Source organism: Hemicordylus capensis, chromosome 2 (genome assembly GCF_027244095.1).
Source record: "Hemicordylus capensis ecotype Gifberg chromosome 2, rHemCap1.1.pri, whole genome shotgun sequence".
Classification (NCBI taxonomy): domain Eukaryota; kingdom Metazoa; phylum Chordata; class Lepidosauria; order Squamata; family Cordylidae; genus Hemicordylus; species Hemicordylus capensis.
Genome location: NC_069658.1, coordinates 107,901,181 through 107,920,361, shown reverse-complemented (window position 1 = coordinate 107,920,361; position 19,181 = coordinate 107,901,181). Strand labels below are relative to the sequence as shown.

The 19,181-nt window shown below is 41.7% G+C and overlaps 2 protein-coding genes across 6 annotated transcripts in view; one reads left to right on the top strand and one right to left on the bottom strand.

The window, feature by feature from the left end:
* LOC128343605 (uncharacterized) overlaps positions 1-3,273 on the top strand; it is a 29,791-nt gene extending 26,518 nt beyond the window's left edge. Inside the window, exon 4 of the mRNA XM_053292978.1 lies at positions 2,508-3,273. The gene's annotated coding sequence lies outside the window, so the exon portion shown is untranslated. The remainder of the gene's footprint in view (positions 1-2,507) is intronic.
* DOCK8 (dedicator of cytokinesis 8) overlaps positions 1-19,181 on the bottom strand; it is a 183,926-nt gene that overhangs the window by 137,408 nt on the left and 27,337 nt on the right. For all 5 annotated transcript variants that reach the window (XM_053292960.1, XM_053292963.1, XM_053292965.1 and 2 more), the window contains exons 3-8: positions 17,287-17,462; positions 10,562-10,633; positions 6,505-6,628; positions 4,968-5,180; positions 2,916-3,001; positions 1,440-1,506 (exon numbers count right to left, since the gene is read on the bottom strand). In XM_053292960.1, the coding sequence (XP_053148935.1) occupies positions 1,440-1,506; positions 2,916-3,001; positions 4,968-5,180; positions 6,505-6,628; positions 10,562-10,633; positions 17,287-17,462 (738 nt within the window). The remainder of the gene's footprint in view (positions 1-1,439; positions 1,507-2,915; positions 3,002-4,967; positions 5,181-6,504; positions 6,629-10,561; positions 10,634-17,286; positions 17,463-19,181) is intronic.

The window sequence follows — 19,181 nt, the reverse complement described above, 5'->3', positions numbered from 1 at the left end:
GCTCTCTCTGCTGCCCCATCATAATTTGGGAAGCAGGCAGTGCACAAGGAGCTCTTGTTGCTGTTCTGCAGGGGCAATTTTAAAGGTTTTTTTTTTTTAAATTAACTGTTTCCAAATTTTCCACTGGGGGAATTTTGCTGCTGTAGGCAGCCAGATCTACTGCCTATCCTTTAATCCGCCTATGACTATTCCAGTGTCATACCCGCTGATTTATATATCACAAAACATGGTAAACAGATTCTTATGATTGACTAACTTCAGGCAGTTGAAAAAATGGCAAGTCATATTAACTAAAGATAAAGCATGGCTGCAGGTGACCATTTAGCATGTGGTGGCTGTTTTGTAAATTTGTATGCAACTAATTGGAGAGCTATGATTACCTGAGGCATTTGGCCACTGGGTCAAGCAAGCTATTTTATGCCTCTTTTACCTCCAAGAGGTCACAGAGATCTGGTAAAATCCACCTCAAATAGCACTAAGCTGACAAGCTCTCTCTACATTGTTTCAAGACCTTCATGGTCATCTGTAGCCATCCAAAGTGTAGGCCCTAAAGTCCTCACAATTAAAATGTGAATGATGTTCACAGGAAATGAAAAACAAACTGGCTGACATCCAGACTAAGGTACTCAATAGTACCCAGGAGTTACTCTAAAGGACTACTTAATTTTAACAGTCTCCTATTGAGTTTAGTCAGATTGTTAGCCAATGTATTATTGGTGCACTCAACAAAAAGATCTTTCTATTGCACACATAAAGAAAAACTAAAAGTTGATAAACATAAAAACATAAGGTGTTTCGGTGTGACACACCACTCTCAGTTAAGTAAAACAAATGAGCACAGTTGAAAATCTCAGTTCCACAGCTGTTAAATTCCTTAGACGTAATAGCATATAGTTCCCTGACTGGCAGAGAGATAATGAGTGGGGTGGGCGAGAGAGAGAAGCAGAAAACACCCGATTCTTCTCAAGGCTAATACACTTCCTAGCACCGGCCAGTGCCTCCCAAGCATTCATATCAGGTCTCAATTTCTCTATAAATAATGCTTCTTTGATTTTCCTTCTTTGTAGGTTCTTTTCAATCCCTAAAATAGATATTTTAGTGGGCACCATTTGGCCTTCATGCTTACTCCTCATATGCAATGATTAGGGTTTTGTTCTCTTTGCACAATGCCTCATATCTGCTAGATGTTCTTTATATCTATCTTTCAGTTACCTGCTGGATTCCTCAATATAGAATGAAGTGCAATCTAAGCATTGAATTTTATCTGTTGTACCTTTCTTTCCAGTTTCCTTCCCCCATTCAAAAATTTCACAAACTTGTACATCACATCTCCTATCATCTCCCCCCACCTCACTCATTATCTCTCCATTGCATTGCCAACATATTGACTTATTGGCACACTCCTTATTGGCTTTGGTTTTATTCATTGGCATTCTTACCTTTTTCCTCTCTTTTATATCATAGAGAGCTAAGCTTATGAATAATGGTTCTATTTCTATCTCAAACCTGTAAAAGGAAAAATGGAGTACTGGTTAATATAAAACTCTTTTGAAGTGTGTAAACAAAATTAAGCATTACGATTACTTACAAAACATTTGCACTAGCAACATTAGTTAAATGTTGCGTTGTGTTAAATGTACTAAGTGTTGGTTTATTCCCTTGATCCTCATTTCCAGCTGTAACCAAGCTTTAAGTACACTTAATTACATTTGCCTATGTTCTTCTCTTCTTACCTTTGTCCTTCACTCAGTTCTCCCCCACCACCGTTGCCTATTTTAGATTGTTAGCTCCTCTATGTACTGTAACTCTTTAAGGAGATCTGGTGGTCTTATGATAGCTACTAATTGTCCACTTTGCTAAGCAGGGTCCACCCTGGTTGCATTTGCATGGGAGACCACATGCAAGCACAGTAAGATATTTCTTTCAGGGGATGGGGCTACTCTAAGAAGAGCATCTGCATACTTGCATGCAGAAGGCTCCAAGTTCACTTCCCTGGCATCTCCCTGGTTGAAAGAGACTCATTGGAGGAGCTGCTGCCAGTCTATGTAGATAATGCTGAACTAGATGGACCAATGGTCTGCCTCAGTATATGGTAGATGCCTATGTTCCACCTGTGGCATCATTTAAAGAATAATATATAATAGTTCTTAGAGACACTAATTTCAAGTTCAATCCTATATATTTTTACTCTTGCTATGATAAAGCACATGTGGGATCACCTTTGGTGTATATTAGTTGCAGATATACCACATTTTGAAAGAATATGCACTCAGAATTAAACAAAATGGTTGTAAGTGCTGGTGATTTCAAGAAGATGACACAGAGAAAGTTGGAGAACTAGTTCTCTATCGTTACTCCCTCCTCTTCCGATACGAACAAGTTACTTGTATCAGCACAATTTTGGCCATTTAAAGATAAAATAAAATAAAATCCAGCAACGTTAATGAAGAATAAACAAGTGGAATTGTAATAAAATGTGACTATTTTTCTCATTATGGCCCTCACAGCTAAAACAATTTGAGTAAACCAACAGAGGATGACATCTATCCAAAACAAAGCTCAGAACAAACATACAAGAAAGAAAGAAAGAAAGAAAGAAAGAAAGAAAGAAAGAAAGAAAGAAAGAAAGAAAGAAAGAAAGAAAACAAAACAATAACTTGATCCACAGACAGGCCTTACTAAATGCAAAAAGGGACCATACTTCAGTGAGTTACTGCTGTAGATTGTTGAGATGTATTCACCTCTTGCATTCTGTCAGGCCTGTCTCTGCATCAAGTTGTTGTTGGTTGGTTGTGGTTTTTTTGGGTTGTTTTTTATTAATGTTTCTGCTGCTGACTGCAAGCAAATTAAACTCTGGTGCTCACTTGATGGAAGTATATTCAAACCTGTAAATGTGAAGTTACAGAGGAACTTACTTCAGGGTCTGTACTTTCACCAATATCCTATTGCCGAAATGTTCCTTGGGGCATTCAGGTGTTGGTCGTATTTCAACAGCATCCTCCTATTATTAACCACATTATGAAACAGTTATTTATTTTGGTTTAAGCATTTCGGAAGCTTCTATGAGGCACAAGAAAAGTAAATGTAATCCAGGCTGCATCATGGAACAAATGTGATGACAACACATTCCTACAAGCTCCAACAAACAGTGTTCTAATGGCAATGTAACCAGTGGATCTGCCTGAACTAGTGGAAGAGACATTATTTGTTTAGTTTGTTTTAGTTTAGACATTCTTTGTTTAGCAGGGGGAGAGTAACTGGCCCTATCCACCCCCAACACAGTACTTCCAGTGACTGTTACTGGTGTCTATCCTTTGTTTCTTTTTAGAATGTGAGCCCTTTGGGGACAGGGATCCATCTTATTTGTTTTTTATTTCTCTGTTTAAACCTCCCTGAGCCATTTTTGGAAGGGCAGTATAGAAATTGAAATAATAACAATAATAATAAATGATTGGTTTTTGAAACTATGAAATTATGCCTCAATTTCTAAAGTTTCAGCTTATATGAATGAAGTCTCAACTGAGTCATTTATGTCAACTTGGGATCCCTTTATAAACTTCAATATCCAACAAAGACATCATTTGTTCCCATTGTCTGGATTGGATTTGTGAAGTTTTATGTACCCAGCTTTATGCAACCAAGTGTTGATCAGATCTAATCAAATGTTGATCACAGCTGCCGAATTTTCTTAGAACTGTTAATATATTCAGAATGTTTTCTTTCTAGTACTTGCTTAAAGAAATATCATGACACTGTTTTTCTTTCTTTTTTGCTTTATGTTTCAATAAAATTGAAAAAAATGTTTAAAAGCAAAAAGCAAAAAAAAAAGCTTAATTTTTAGTGTGGGGTGATGACATATTTTTATTATCCATGACAGAACATGGAGTGAGGTTGCCCATGTGATTATCTCAGCATCCTACCAAAGCCCAGAAACTAATTAGGCTATGTCTGCAGTTGTGTGTTCACTACATGCGCTTTGGCACACTTCCAGCCTCTCGGATCTCCACTGTACCATACACTTGCCATGTACAGTCAAAGGGATAGTTCAGACAGATCAATGAACTCTGTTGAGTTGTTAATTTGACCCAAAATAACAGGTGGGCTTGGCAGGCCTTGGTCGCGTTCATGACCCAACAAACAATGAGGTGTTTTTACACGCAGGCTAAACCATGCCTAATCCCGGCAGTGCCTTGGCAGAAAAACCGCTGATCCAGACACCCTCTTAAACAGGGTTAAGGGAGCAAGCACTCTCTCAACCCCATTTTGTTGATCATCTGCCAGCCCCACTGCTTGCAGCCAGGGCTCGGAGACTGCGGGCTTCCTGGCCGGCATTGGAAAGCTCCCCATAATGCACCGTGCACTTGTGCAGTGCATCATGGGAGTTCTGGGGGCCCCTTGGCCCCCAAACCTCGCAGCTGCTGGTAGCAGCTGTCGGATGTCTTGGCGAGCCATGTGCTCGGCTAGCAAGAAGACCAGGAACATCTGCGAGGGAGGGAAGCGTTTTCAGGCTTCCTCCCCTGCAGCATGGAACCCTTTCTGTGATCGTGAGAAAGGGCTCTATGCTTGGTTGGTTGTTTGAACCAGCCTGGAGTCAGATAAATTGTCAGTGCCACAACAGCCAGAGCTGACATCAACCTGAGATGGTTCCATTTTCAATATAATAATATGACTATTGGCATTCTGCCATGTTAGTGTTCCTATTCAACTCAAACTCCAGTTTGAAAACTCCAATTATGTAGACACCATCTAAGAGCACTTTGCCAGCAACAGTGAGTTGAACACAGAAGAACAAGCCCAAGTGGACACAGTGGAGAGAAAGTGTGAGGGCAGAGGGTTACACTCCTGGAAGTCATATTCTTTTAGAGCAAGCTCTTATCAGCATCTTAAATCTTCATGAGATTCTTGTAAAATTATTTTTAAAACATGTAATATTAAAATGCTGGTATAGCATGAGAATTATACCTCACCTCATCTATATTGGGGTACAGAGCAAACAGTTCTGCAGGCCTGTTCCTTCGGCGTGCCTCCTCATTTTGCCTTGCAAAGTCTTCTGCACTAACGTACTGTAGCAGATTTGCCAGACGAGGATCAGGTTCCAGGCTGCGCAATTCAAAGTCACCAGATGTCAGCGTGGCTCTACTTGATTCGTCACAGAGGATCTTTAAGTGTCTGGGACCTGTCTGCTTGGAAAGATGCGAAGTAGGTCACAGAACTAATAACTCTAGTTTGCAAATGTTAAAGATACTGGGCAGCATCCAGACTAATGTTGCCTTTGCAAAAGATTTCACTCACACAATGGGGGAAGGGTGATTTTTGCAACTCTCCCTGCCTTTTGTTGTCCCCGATGGCCCCTGAAAATATGTCCCTGAGGACTGGAAACATTGGGGGCAGCAGAGGGAAGAGGGCAATCACAAATGAAATGTGCTATCAAGGGCAGTATTAGACCAGGCGCTGTTCACTCAGTATTTTTCTTTTAAACTGCTGTACCAATGCCTATGAAAAAATTCCCAAGAGAAGGAGTTGTTCTGTGGGTAGACAGAGTTGCTACTCCTAGATAATAAACTGGCATGACTAGGTTTGGATGCAGGGAGAGACCTGGGGAAGCCCAAAGGTAGCACCTCAGAGGCTATTCTACCCTATCTTATTTGGAGGAACTAGCACTCCCTGATTTTGTACTCACTATCGCAAATACCAATTAGAATCCCCATTTTGCCCATAAGGCTTCATTGGAAGGAGGGGCCTTAGCTAATCAGTAGAGTACATGCCTTGCATGCAGAAGGCTGCAGGTTCAATTCCTGGCATCTCCACTGAAAAGAAAAGGTGATGGCAAGTTCTGAGTAAGTCCTCCATGAGGGAGCTGCTGCCAGTCAAACAAGAGACAATATTGGGCCAGACCAAACCATGGCATGGAGCAGTTAAAGGCCCTGCAGCTTCATGGGAAAGGAATGCCATTCATTTTTATTACTATTCTCTAGATTGAAAGTTGGTTAAGTGACCTTTAGCATGTTCACTGAAGAATAATTCATATGCGCAATCAGCCACAGGGGTGGCCTCCTGCAGCACAACTGCACAGAGACAGTGCCAAAAGGTATGTCATTTGTATCCAAGGTCTCCCACGTGGTTTTGGCAGTATTATCACACCCATACATATCAGGGAGATGGGTAGGGGTGCACTGATGTGAAAAAGAATCCACTGGAATCATTTGGAGAGCTGTTCACATGAAGGTCTTGGCAGAACGGACCCCACAGAGTTGTGGGACAAGTGCACACCTGTACAGTTGCTTTCAAGTAAGACCTAGATTTATATTCAAGATTACATATGAATTTGAGGAGAGCACACACACATTGCTTAAAGGACACCAGTTATCATTACTTATTCAGCAATGAGAAAGTGATCAGTTAAACAACTGGTTCACAGTATACAAGCATATAGGCAGTCCCATCCTCTCCCCTGTTCAGCTGAGGTCTCTTCAAAGAAATCTCCTGGGTTTCAAAGAGAAATACCTGATAATTTGAATCACTGTAATCCAAAATTTCAGATTCAAATGTTTGCTTTTGTAGGGTCTTGTGGAAATCTCTTCTGGATCCTCTTTTCCTTAAAGTATCTGTCTCATTATTTCCTTGGTTTCTTCAGTAAAAATAAGAGGTAGTTTTAAGTCATAAACAGTGGGAAGAAACTGAAATAATCATTGCCACCAAATCAATAAGTTTTCCTGAAATCTTATAGCATGCGTGTGCATACACATACAATCTAATGAATTAAAATAAGATGTGCTTAAATTGAGTGCAAGGGCTGGGTTGTAGACAGCCACCACAGGGTAGTTCAAAAAGTCCAAATTCAGGACCAGAAATGATGAGCAAGGAAACAAAAGAAAAGAAAAAGTCCAGGAACTGGGGTCAGGAATCAAGCTGAGAGTCAATGCTGAAGCCAGGAGTCAAAGCAGAGGAACCAGGATCAGGAGACAACCAGAGGTCCTCTTACCCCTGGACTTTGGAGCCAAAGTCCAGGGCCTCCACAGCCCCTGGGGCCCCCCAAATCCTCTTTAGTCTGTTCTGGGTGGTGTGGTTGCCAGGCAGAGCATGATGATGCTTAATTTGCAGGGGAGGGGGGCCTCCAAAGGCCTTTAGGTCCAGGCTTCAAAATTTACTAGATGCACCTCTGGCCACAATTCATTGCTGAAGAAGAACAAAGTTGAGCAGCCAAACCAGAAACCAGGATCGTGAGAGAAACCAAGCAGTTTAACCAGAAACCAGGATCAAGAAATGAGTTATAGAGCTGAAGCCAAGGTCAAAGCTGATTGGGCAAGCCAGGAATCAAGTTCGACAAGTTGTGAGTTAGAACTGAAGCCAAGAATCAAAACCAAGCAGACAACATACAAACACTTTCTGCCTAGTCACCCTTTCCAAACGTTCCAGAATTTCCTTGCTTGCTTTGGTCTGTTAGGGTTACCAATATAGACCAAGATCTTCGGAGTCTGGTAGTTTATACTCTAAGCTCTGGGTCTTCATACTAGTTTCCCCTGTGTTACCTACCTGACCTAGATCCCATAATACCCCATTACATTATAGACTTAGCCCTTGAACAGATGGTTTGTCTTCTAGCTAAATGTGACTAAAGCCCAAAGCCCACCACAAGCAACTCCAGAGTCATCAGACAACAATTACCAGAGGAGGGCTGCATACCATTTTGACACACTGGGAGTACACATTCGGCAACCAAACACACTCGGCTGCACCAGTGTGATGGATTCAGGTTCCCTTGCAAAGCTAGAGACCTAAATGCATTGTTGTCTTGCATAGCAAATATGCCACAATAAGCTATTATTGGTCACAGAGACACTTTTTAATTACGTTTCTGGGAGTGGATGAATTATATGCACTGGTGTTCTTGCATTTTAATTATTTAGACTTTAATTGTTTACCAGTTGACTGAGAAAGAAAAATGATGCCATAAAGCAGGAAGCACCTTCTTTGACTGCCCTACTGTTCTTGCCTATGACCTTGTACTAGAAATTGTCTTAACTATTCTGGATGAAAGACAAGCACTCTGGATTAGTCTTATTATGAACCAGTAATATTCAAGAGAAGTTTTCCTGTTGCTGGATTTAAAACTTCACAAGTTACAAATGCTTTGCTACTTGTAGGTTTCAAAAAACACATCAGGATATGATAGTTGACAGAAAGCCAACTAAGGTTTGCCGTATCTGTGAACTGTCACTTCCACATAAGCACATGGGGGTTTGTCTATGTGGATGCCATAATCTGCGTGGATTGCAGCATCTTGAAAAAAGAATTGCCAACATTAAAAGAAATAATGGCCACACTTTAGAGATGCCAGTTCATACATTTTAATTTAATTTTAATATTTATATCCTACTCTTCCTCCAAGGAGCCCAGGGCAGTGTACATGGTCATGTTTATCCTCACAACAACCCTGGGAGATAGGTTAGGCTGTGAAATATGTGACTGGCACAGAGTCACCCAGTGAATTTCATGGCTGAATGGGGATTTGAACTCAGGCCTCCCCAGGCCTAGTCTATCACTCTAACCACCACATCACACTAGCTCTCATACATATGCACACTTCCTGAACATAAGCCCTGCAACTCTGCCCATACTCAAAGTATTTGCATGGGGGCTGACTGTCAAGCTGACTGTCAAGCCAACCATGGGCCAATTCCATAAAGGATATACTCCAAAGAGGAGAACCATTTGTCCATACAGCTATCTTAACAGACTAATCATCCAAATGATCAGCAATTCAATTGTTTGAATGTTATTCAAACGTAGAAGAAAAATATACTTTGATATGACTGTTTTGCTGCATCTGAAACAAAACATGATGGGTTTTATAACTGAGTTTTCATACTGCAGTTCGGGAAAAGTATTTTCTTCTTGGAGATTCTCCAATAACATACAAAATATGCAAGAATTTGAATTCTAGTAGTGCATGTTGTAAAAGAAGCTGTCACTGTCACCCAGGAATTCCAGTGTGGTGTAGTGGTAAGAGTGCTGCACTAGGACCGGGGAGACCAGAGTTCAAATCCCCATTCAGCCATGATACTAGCTGGGTGACTCTGGGCCAGTCACTTCTCTCTCAGCCTAACCTACTTCACAGGGTTGTTGTGAGCAGAAACTCAAGTATGTAGTATACCTCTCTGGGCTCTTTGGAGAAAGAGTGGGATATAAAATGTAAATAATAATAATAATAGGGGCCTGTCTCAAATGTACAAAGAGATAGACAACATTTACAAAGCAGCCTCTCCACTGGAGTGTTTCCAGAAGTCCACTCATTAAGTCCCTATAACACATTTGAAGACCAGTGCTCTCTGTAATTTTTTTCATCTGTGTGCAGAATGAGTTTTGTTCTGAGCAGCAGTATCAAGGCAGTGTGTGCGCACATGCATTAAGAGCGCGGACTTCCCAATTAAACCTGAGTGGGATCTAACATTAACTGAACAAATATCCAAAAAATTGTGAGCGTGCACACATGCACACACCTTAGAGGGAACACTGTTGAAGACACAATAATAGTGTGAGGGGAATCACTTTCCTAATTTTAACTGACATTAGAAGAGGCTACACCCTCCAAAATAGAAATTAATAAATAGGTGCAATTGTTTTATAGTAAGTTAACTTTTTTTCATATTGTAGTGAGCAAGTGGCCAAGAGAAGGTAGCAGTTTGTCTTATTTATTTTTAAAGGCTGAAAAACATTCACTTTCTACACTCAGGATACCACAGGTTTACTTTTTATGGCACTTCTATTGTCCTACATATTGCTTCCAATATATTGCAATGTTTGCTAATAACAGACTGTATTCAAAAATTTTAGCCACCACTCTTCTGCCAGCAAGAAAGAGGTATTCAGAAGTGGTACACAACTATATTTAAAAACAGGATTTGGTTCAAAAATAAATCAATGAAAGTATCATATGAAGTTAGCAACCGAAACTAATTTTAAAAAGGGAAGATAATGGTGGATTGACAAGCTTCTAATGGAAGGGAATACCACCGCTACAAAGCAACTACGGAGGAGGCCATAGGATCAGACCTCACATCTCAGAGGAACAGCCCCAGAAGCAAAGACCCTCCTGCTGATCAGATTTCTAAGCATGATCCTCTTTTCCCACCCAGCCAAATGTGTATAGTTGGCAAATATGTGCCACCATTTGTTACAAATACATGCATACAGAGTTGCCCCAATTCATCTTTTCGATTGTGCATATCCTAGAAGATTTGCATGGCATGGACATCTACATGTGGAACACATTTTCCACATATATAAACCCATAATGGATCCTACTGTGTGCAAAACTCTGCAGGTAAGCTAGTAAATGATCCTTGTGTGTGTGGGCAAATGGAGATTTGTGTAGATCACTATCTGCCTCTACTGTCAATCAACCATCTGGATGAGCACTCTGGATTGAGCCTAGTGAGTATACGCAGCAAGAGAATAAGTATCCTAGGACTAGTCAAAATAACAGATTTTTATATTCTTCTACCAAGAAAAATAAATATAAAATAAAATTTGATAATTTGATTACAAATGTGGAACTTACTTCCGATTCACAATCAGCCAATCACGAATATACGTCTGAACACAATCCCGGACATGTGGATCCAATTCAGCTCTGGGAGAGAACAATACTAATAATGCATAACTAATCACAGTGGATAGTTATATTTTGGAAAACAAGTGCAAAGTGATTACTCATACTGTACATGAAAAATTACTGCTTATTCTCAAAACACCCTAGTGTATTTGATGGATATTTCCAATACTGTGCATTCCCTATTCAAAGCTGTTTTCTCAAAGCATTTTTAAAACTGGTTTTTATTTTTATTTTTTAATACATCTATAACAAGATAATATCCTATAAAGAAAACAAAAATAACTAAAATTAAATACATTTTAATAAACATAATACTATCAAATATATTCACCACACCCACAAAATACATATGTTTAATCAATGAGACTAGAAGCAGAGGAAGAGACAAAAAGAAGAAAATAATTGATCTAAATAAGAAGCAGGGCAGGGAGTGGCAAGAGTTTGCAAATCAACTCAGATATTCCTCCCTGGGTGTTCTATTCAACATCTGAGGCTGTGCTCCAGATTCCTTCACCAGCTGAAGTATGGTGAGTGTCTATGATAAGCAGGGGCTTATTCATTATGGCACCATCCTTGTAAAATGCCTAATTCCTAATGAGGCTCACCTAGCCCCTGCATTGGACATTTTTAGACACCAAGTGAAAACATGGCTTTTTAGAAGAACCTCCAGCATCCTTTTGCTGCTGGGGCTATTTCCTCCATTTTTCTGTTTGTTGTTTTATGGTTAATCCAGTTGGTTGCTTTATTCTGCTGTTTTATTGTGCTGCTAATTGGGGGTGTGTGTGTATTTTGATACTGTTTTGTGCTAATGGGTATGATTTTACTGCTGTAAATTACTCCAGTTTCAGATTACTGATTTTAAACAAACACTGTTATATTTGACGAGGCATTAATAAATCAGCAGGGGCCCTACGTGTGAAATTAAAGGGAAACTAGCTCACCACATTTTTATTCTGAGAAGGTCTGCTGGTTAAGTGCTCTTGAGGGGTCAACTTATACATGATGATATTCTCCCACATATTGCCTACTTGTTGTTTAGTAAGCGGATAGGGAAGGATTTCCATTTTTGAAAGTTTGGCTATGGTATAAAGTTGTTTGCATGCTTTTTTGCAGAGACAGCCAGGATCATGTTGTTCAAAGAGGTGAAGCAGCACAGCTTTTAAGAGTGACCCTAGGATTAGAATAAATCAATCCTGGCAAAAAACAGTCACCAAAGAGCTGAACAGCTGAGCAATCATACTGACCCCTCTGCTGAGTATATCTATTTGAACCAGTCTTTTATGATTCTAATATTCCATCCTCTGCTTGCCCAAGAAAACTCAAAATGTACCTGCATTCTCCCCCCCACCCCACACACACACACACCTGGGAGCAACAGAAAGAAACCATCCTCTGGTTACCATTTTGAAAGCATCCCACTCCACTAGAAGGAACACGTTGGACTACGTTCTCACAAAAATATTTTGGTACATCTGTATCACCTGTTCCATACTTCTCTGAAGGAACTAATAGTTCAGGTGATTGTACTGATGTGATGTAAGCATCAGATGTGTCTGAAGCTAACAAGTCAACTAGGATAATCATATCAATCCAGTGATAGGGAATCTGGAGTAAAGCAATGTTGTCTCTCACTCAGGTACAAAATATGCCAGAAGACCAGACCCATATGCATAATAAGTTCTTGGTGCATTTTACAGTTGCTAACATGTCACCATTTGGGTACCTAGAGTTTACCCCTCTTTGGAGTTTCCCTTCACTGCATTAAAATATCTTGGATTGCTTCTAGATCATGAAGTACTTGCTAAAAAACCCCAGTGCTTACCATTTATTGGGGGTGTAAATTGTTTTTTGAGCTTCCACAATCTTTTTAGATGAAATTAAACAACCCGTATAAATAATCAGGCTATTTTCTCATTTAAAGAGGCTCCACTTCCTCTTCCACTCCAGGGACCAGTTACAAACTGATTCTTACACCAAGAATTATTTAAGAGCTTAAGCTTGGTGTCTGTTTTATGCATTCTTTGGGTGTAAGAACACCTGCATGTTCTGTACTAAGTTAACAAGTAACTTTAAAAACTTTAATATTATATGCTGGGGGGAAAACTTTAATATTATGAGCCAAAACCTTACACTGAAACATCGATTATCAAGGAATAACCTGCTCACTCCATAGCCAAATATTATGTGAAAAAGTAGAGACCATTGATAGGCTTCTGGTTGTTCCACTAACATAAAACACACATAGAATCACCCATTTCTTGTATGAAGAAAGAGACAGAGGCAAACACTGAGGCTAATGCCTTTAAGGGGAGATGGGGGAAATTGCCTCTCCTTCATTATGCACGTGCACTGTATTTTGACATTAGTCTGGATGTCAGTCAAAGAAAAATGGGACAATATTGGGAATCTGTTGAGAACAAAATTAAAATTAATTAATTAATTAACAGTTGAAATCAATTCCTGAGGAAAAATAGGAAAAAAACTCTTCAGACAATTACTATTCACCCTGATCCTCTGCCACACACATACTGTACACACATCTTTATTTTTCTATATAAACCTTTTTGAGAACCTTTATTGAAAAGTGGTACATAAATATTTGTAATAGTGATAATGGTGATTCTCTTTATTTAGAAGGGGGAGAGTAACTGGCCCTATCCACCCCCAGCACAGTACTTCCAGTGACTGTTGCTGGTGTCTATCTTATGTTTCTTTTAGATTGTGAGCCCTTTGGGGACAGGGAGCCATCTTATTTGTTTGTTATTTCTCTGTGTAAACCGCCCTGAGCCATTTTTGGAAGGGCGGTATAGAAATCGAATTATTATTATTATATAGTAGCAGGAGAGATGTGGGCCTGATTAGCCATGATCAAGTAGAGCACAGTCTGAAATGGGGAATAGGGAGCCCAACACATTCCTGCTCTCTCTTACCCCAAACCCCAGGAAAAGGTTAAAACTGTTAACATTACAAACTATTACTTACAAACCACTAGGTTTTATTTCAGGGATACATCAGTTAGTTTCACATTGCAAATCCATAATCAGAAATGTCGCAGGGCATAGTGGCAGGAAGCAGCCACAAGGTGTCAGCAAAGAGTCAGATGTCCACTTGCAAGATCATTTTTTAAAAATGTCCTAGGCCAGGGATCTTCACTATTTTCCAGGTGCCGGCCACTCTGGCAAAGAACCTTCCATGTGAGAGCCATTTCCTATCACTCTGACTGCCACTTCTCCCAGCAGCAGGGAGCCCTTTCAGAGAAATGGAGCCCTGCCAAGCCCCAGTGATGTCTGTCAAAGTGTGCACAAAGCACTGGCAAGTGTAGTCCCTCCCAATGCCTTCCCCATAGAGATCTATAGGGAAAGTGTTGGGAAGGACTACACTTCCTAGCACTCTGTGTGCACCTTCCAAGATGATGCTGGCTCCAGTGGACACCGCGTCCCTTAATGAAGAAGGCCCACCAGTGCTGGGCAGAGCAAAGCACTGCATGGTGGGAACAGATGCCTCTGCGAAGGCTGCATGGGAGTATTTAGCTTCAGCTGAAGCTTTGCATAGAACAGACCTAAAAAACAATTAGTCAGGGAAGCACAAGGCTTGATCTGAACTGCCACTGGCTCCCAGGGCTTGCAAAGAAGAACACTGTCCTAGTCTGCTTCAATGTTTTCTCCTGGGGTTAACCGTTAAGGAGTCCATTCTCACGTCTCCTGGAATGGATCTGCCGCCATCCTCAGCTTGTGATGAGGGTCCCCCAAGCTAGAGCTGCCATTGCGTTTGGGAATGCCTGGTTCAGGCTTTTCATGATCTGAATCTCTTCTTTTAGGGTAATGAGCTGCCAAGTGATCTGGTGTTGTTATGAGAGAGACCCACCATCTAAAAGGAAAGCTCCAGGAAGAGCACAGTGTACAGGTGAAACTCGGAAAATTAGAAGATCGTGCAAAAGTCCATTAATTTCAGTAATGCAAATTAAAAGGTGAAACTGATATATGAGACAGACGCCTTATATGCAAAGCGAGATAAGTCAAGCCTTAATTTGTTATAATTGTGATGATCATGGCGTACAGCTCATGAAAACCCCAAATCCACAATCTCAGAAAATTAGAATATTACATGGAACCAAGAAGACAAGGATTGAAGAATAGAACAATATCGGACCTCTGAAAAGTATAAGCATGCATATGTATTCAGTACTTGGTTTGGGCCCCTTTTGCAGCAATTACTGCCTCAATGCGGCGTGGCATGGATGCTATCAGCCTGTGGCACTGATGAGGTATTATGGAGGACCAGGATGCTTCATTAGCGGCCTTCAGCTCTTCTGCATTGTTTGGTCTCATGTCTCTCATCCTTCTCTTGGCAATGCCCCATAGATTCTCTATGGGGTCAGGTCAGGCGAGTTTGCTGGCCAATCAAGCACAGTACACTGTATACTTTTCAGAGGTCCGATATTGTTCTGTTCTACAATCCTTGTCTTCTTGGTTCCATGTAATATTCTAATTTTCTGGGATTGTGGATTTGGGGTTTTCATGAGCTGTACGCCATGATCATCACAATTATAACAAATTAAGGCTTGACTTATCTCGCTTTGCATGTAATGCGTCTGTCTCATATATCAGTTTCACCTTTTAATTTGCATTACTGAAATTAATGGACTTTTGCACGATATTCTAATTTTCCGAGTTTCACCTGTAAGTTCTTTCAGGACAGCCATGGTCTCTCTTATGGAAACTCTGGCATGTAAAATAGCTGCCAAGAGTTCTCGATAAACCTGAACTGTGTGATTTCCATAGCCAGATTCTGTGCTGGTTCTAGTGAACTTAAGAAGAGCTTCTTTGGACTTTCACACTGCAAATCCAACAATCATTATTCTTGATATTCTGGATGAGGGGCTCTGCTAACAAGCCTTTTCAAGTACATAACCAAGACATAAGGAGGGGGATCTGGGAAGATCTTAACAAGTCATTCCTAGAGAAATGTGTTGGCCTCCCAACCCTCTTCTGGATTTGGGAACCCACAACGTGAAAATAGCCTTGGGCCTCTGGCTCTCCAGGACACCCAGCTTATCCTCCAGTTCCCTCTCTTTGTGAGCAAGGGCTTTTGCCTCACTTTGCAGATATGCTGTAGTGCTGAGCACAGAGTTAGTCGTTTCCTCCCTCCCACTCATTTGGTTTTACTTAAAGCTGTGCTTTGATAGGGGAGAGTCAACAAATAATTTGATTTTTAGCATTTCACTTCAATTTCATTTTTAACATTGTTCCAGAAGGCCTGTCTATCTTTCCAGCCATCATATTGGGTCCCAGGAAAACAGGTAGAACAGCTGCACTGTTCAGGGCTTTCTAGTCTTTGAGGAAGACTGACTTACCTGATAGTGCTTTAGCCTTTCAGGAGCGTGATTTTGGCAGCACACTACTGTGTGGCCACTGCTGCCACTATGATAGCTAAGTTTTGCCTGGGCAGAATGGGGTGAACCATTGCTCCCATCTCAGACAGTGACATCAGTACTTCAGGTCTGCTTCAAGACATCATCAAACAGATTGTTCTCACATAAAAGCTCTACATGCAGAAGTACTAGAACCTCTTTCTACCACAAAAGGAAAAACATCCAAAGCACCACTGAGAGTAGAACAACATGTTACATGTAGTTTCATAATTCTTGCTCCTCTGGGCTTTCTTATATAAGGTAAAATAGCTTCAGGTGGCTTCAGACTGAGCAAATGACTAATAAGGGGGGAGCTGTTAATCCTTTTCTTTCCCAGCTTTTTTCTTTTCCAATTTTCTACACAAAATTGCCCCCCCCCCAGCTATCTTTCTCCCAGAGAAATAAAAGGTGTAGAGATCATTTGTCTTTTGGGGAAAGGGCACCTGGGGGGTGCGGTTTTGAGCAGTCAAATATCTAGGAAGGGTTAAATATCCTTCTCTTCCCCTCCCCGCAATAAGCTTTACCTGATGAAAATAAGCCAGAAAGCAGGGATGGCCAACCTGAGACACTTCAGCTATTGGTTGGACTATAACTCCCATCATGCAGCTGGGGTTGATGGGAGTTGTAGTCCAACATTCTCCAAAACATCAAAGGAGAAGGAAAAGAGAAACACTAAAAGCACTAGTCAGTAAGACAGGTGTAATAACACAGGTGATGTTCATGTCTCAGCCCAACTATACCTGCTTTGAATTAATTGCAGTGCAGTAGCATTTGTTGAGCAATCCTGCCGTGACTGTGAAGATAAACTATTGCACTCGAGGTCCAGTCAATTACTAATACAATTTCTAGAAGGGTAATTGCTGCAAAGGTGGCACATACTTTTGTGCCAGCATTTAGTTGCTAGCCTGATAAAAAAATCGGATATTATTGTAAAACCTGTCCTCTTAACACCAATGCAACTTTCCCATTAAGTTAAAAACAAAAAACCTATCCCAACTGAGAAATATCCTCATTTTACACAAAAGGTGGCACATCTTTCACAGGTCTGCTGAGCTAGAGTTGTTCACTGGCCAAAGACCTGTTCAGTATCTCCCATTTGGTGACATGAACAGGGCTCCAATCATTGAATACTGCTGGTAGGGGCTGGGGTAAGAAAACTAGAGCTATAATGCCAGATGGTAGCAGCTAGATAGTATACCACAAGGTAGCCTTTAGCCTGCTTTGTGTGGTGGTGTTTTTTAATTAACCCCTGGTTCCTTACCCTTCCTCTGGCAATGATGGCTGCAGGGTCCTGTGCTCCTTGGCAGTAAAGATCACTTCCAGATCATCTTCAGGAAAGTCACCAAGTTCTTGCAGGAGTTCAGAGTCTAAAGTATTCAGCTGCATCATTAGGAAACCTTCAAAATCCACTGGTTCTACTGCATCATAGAATTGAGGCTGGATGTTACAAAAACAAAACAAGCATTTCTTCACTATTTTTAACAGGAATGCTGCATAAACATACAGCTATCATGCCCACATTTATTACTAAACTCAAATGTTTCATTGCAGCTAAGGAGACGATCTAATGGATTGGGCATAAATCAGATATGCATTCTAATGCAGTCAATCCCCACCCCTTTGCTTTGAATGGGATGTCCATTCCAATAGGCACCCAAATGCCTACACAATTTGTTGCATGTCAAACATGGCAGACCCCATCAATCCTAAGTGTGGCTCCCTGACTAATGGCTTCTTGGACCTGTGTGAAGCTTCGGCCAAAGCTGAATGCTCTACACAGTCCCTCTGGCACCTCCACCTCAAGTGGGCAGAGCTAGTCCTATGCTACGTAGTGTTCTGGAGGAGGAGTACCTTTGGCATCCCACCCCCATGGTGAGTTTATCAGGATTCCCAAGTTCTGTGGCCTGTGCCAGCTTGCAAAACCTAGCAGTGTAATAGGCCCTAGTGTTCCCTGACTTTCCCAGGAATGCCCATGAAAAAGGCCCAGAACTGTTGGAAGTTAAAGGACTTTGCGCTGTCTCTTTGTCTCAGACAGTGGAGGACAGACTAGGGAGTCAGAGGGCTAGAGGGTCAAGACGTTGGTCATCCCTTCTCCACTGCTCTGACACTATCCCTTTGAAATGTAGATTGGTACTCTTAGGGACTAACTTCCTTTTCTCTCTCTCTTCCCTACCTGCCCTTCTACCTTGCAACATGGCAAGCCTCTCTCCCTGCACCATGCGTGCAGAGAAGATGCAGAATCCATCTGCATCCAGCTAGATAGATAGATTAGAGATCCTAACTCCTCACTTTCCTATCTAGAATAGAGTTCCTTAATAAATGCCTTTTATATTGATTTGAAACTATGAATTGGCTCCAAGTTACTTTACTCTCAGCATACACGCATGCCTAACTAAATCCGCTGTGTTGTGCCTCTGTGCACTCTGCTATAATGAGAAAGGGATTCTCTCACCACAGAGAATTTCCAACAAGAACTGCCTCTCCGTAATGTGCTGTTTGGCTGCCAGAGCTCTCCTGCTCCTGCTGTGGGATCCCACTGAACAGTGGCATAGCAAGGTCGTGGATGTTCAATGTGTTCAGCCATGGAACATGGATGCCCCCTCGTGGAGCAATGCACTGTGGCCCCACTGCCTGGTCACTCCTGTCACCCACTGTGGCTATGACTCCTGCTCTCTCCTCCCCTGCTACGTGCCGCCTGGCTGCCACTCCCACACCAATCTCTCCCGCTCTTCCCCCACTGCTTGTCGCCAACAGGGGTGGGGAGAGCACAGGAGCCACAGTCAAGGTGGGCAGCAGGCAGAGGGGAGTAAGAGTGACAGGAGGGGGAGGGGGGCAAGGTCACTCCAGGCCTCGGAGTGGTCTGTGTTCCAAGGACACCTTGGAACACCGGTAGCACCACTCCTGCCACTGAAGTCTCCAGGCCTTTGCAGCTACATTGCAGACAGTACACTCAACAGTGAACTGCCAAGCTCAGCTTGGCGCCTATTTCAGATAGGCACCCTGGGTGATCACCCAGTTCATCCACCCCTAAGGCCAGCCCTGTGGGTGGGCCCCTGAAAGAGTCACTCTGCCATCGCCACATGGTTATAGGCACAGAGGTGATCTCATGGAATACCAGTGGACCTTCTGAGGGCCCTGGAACCCTAGGCACGTGCT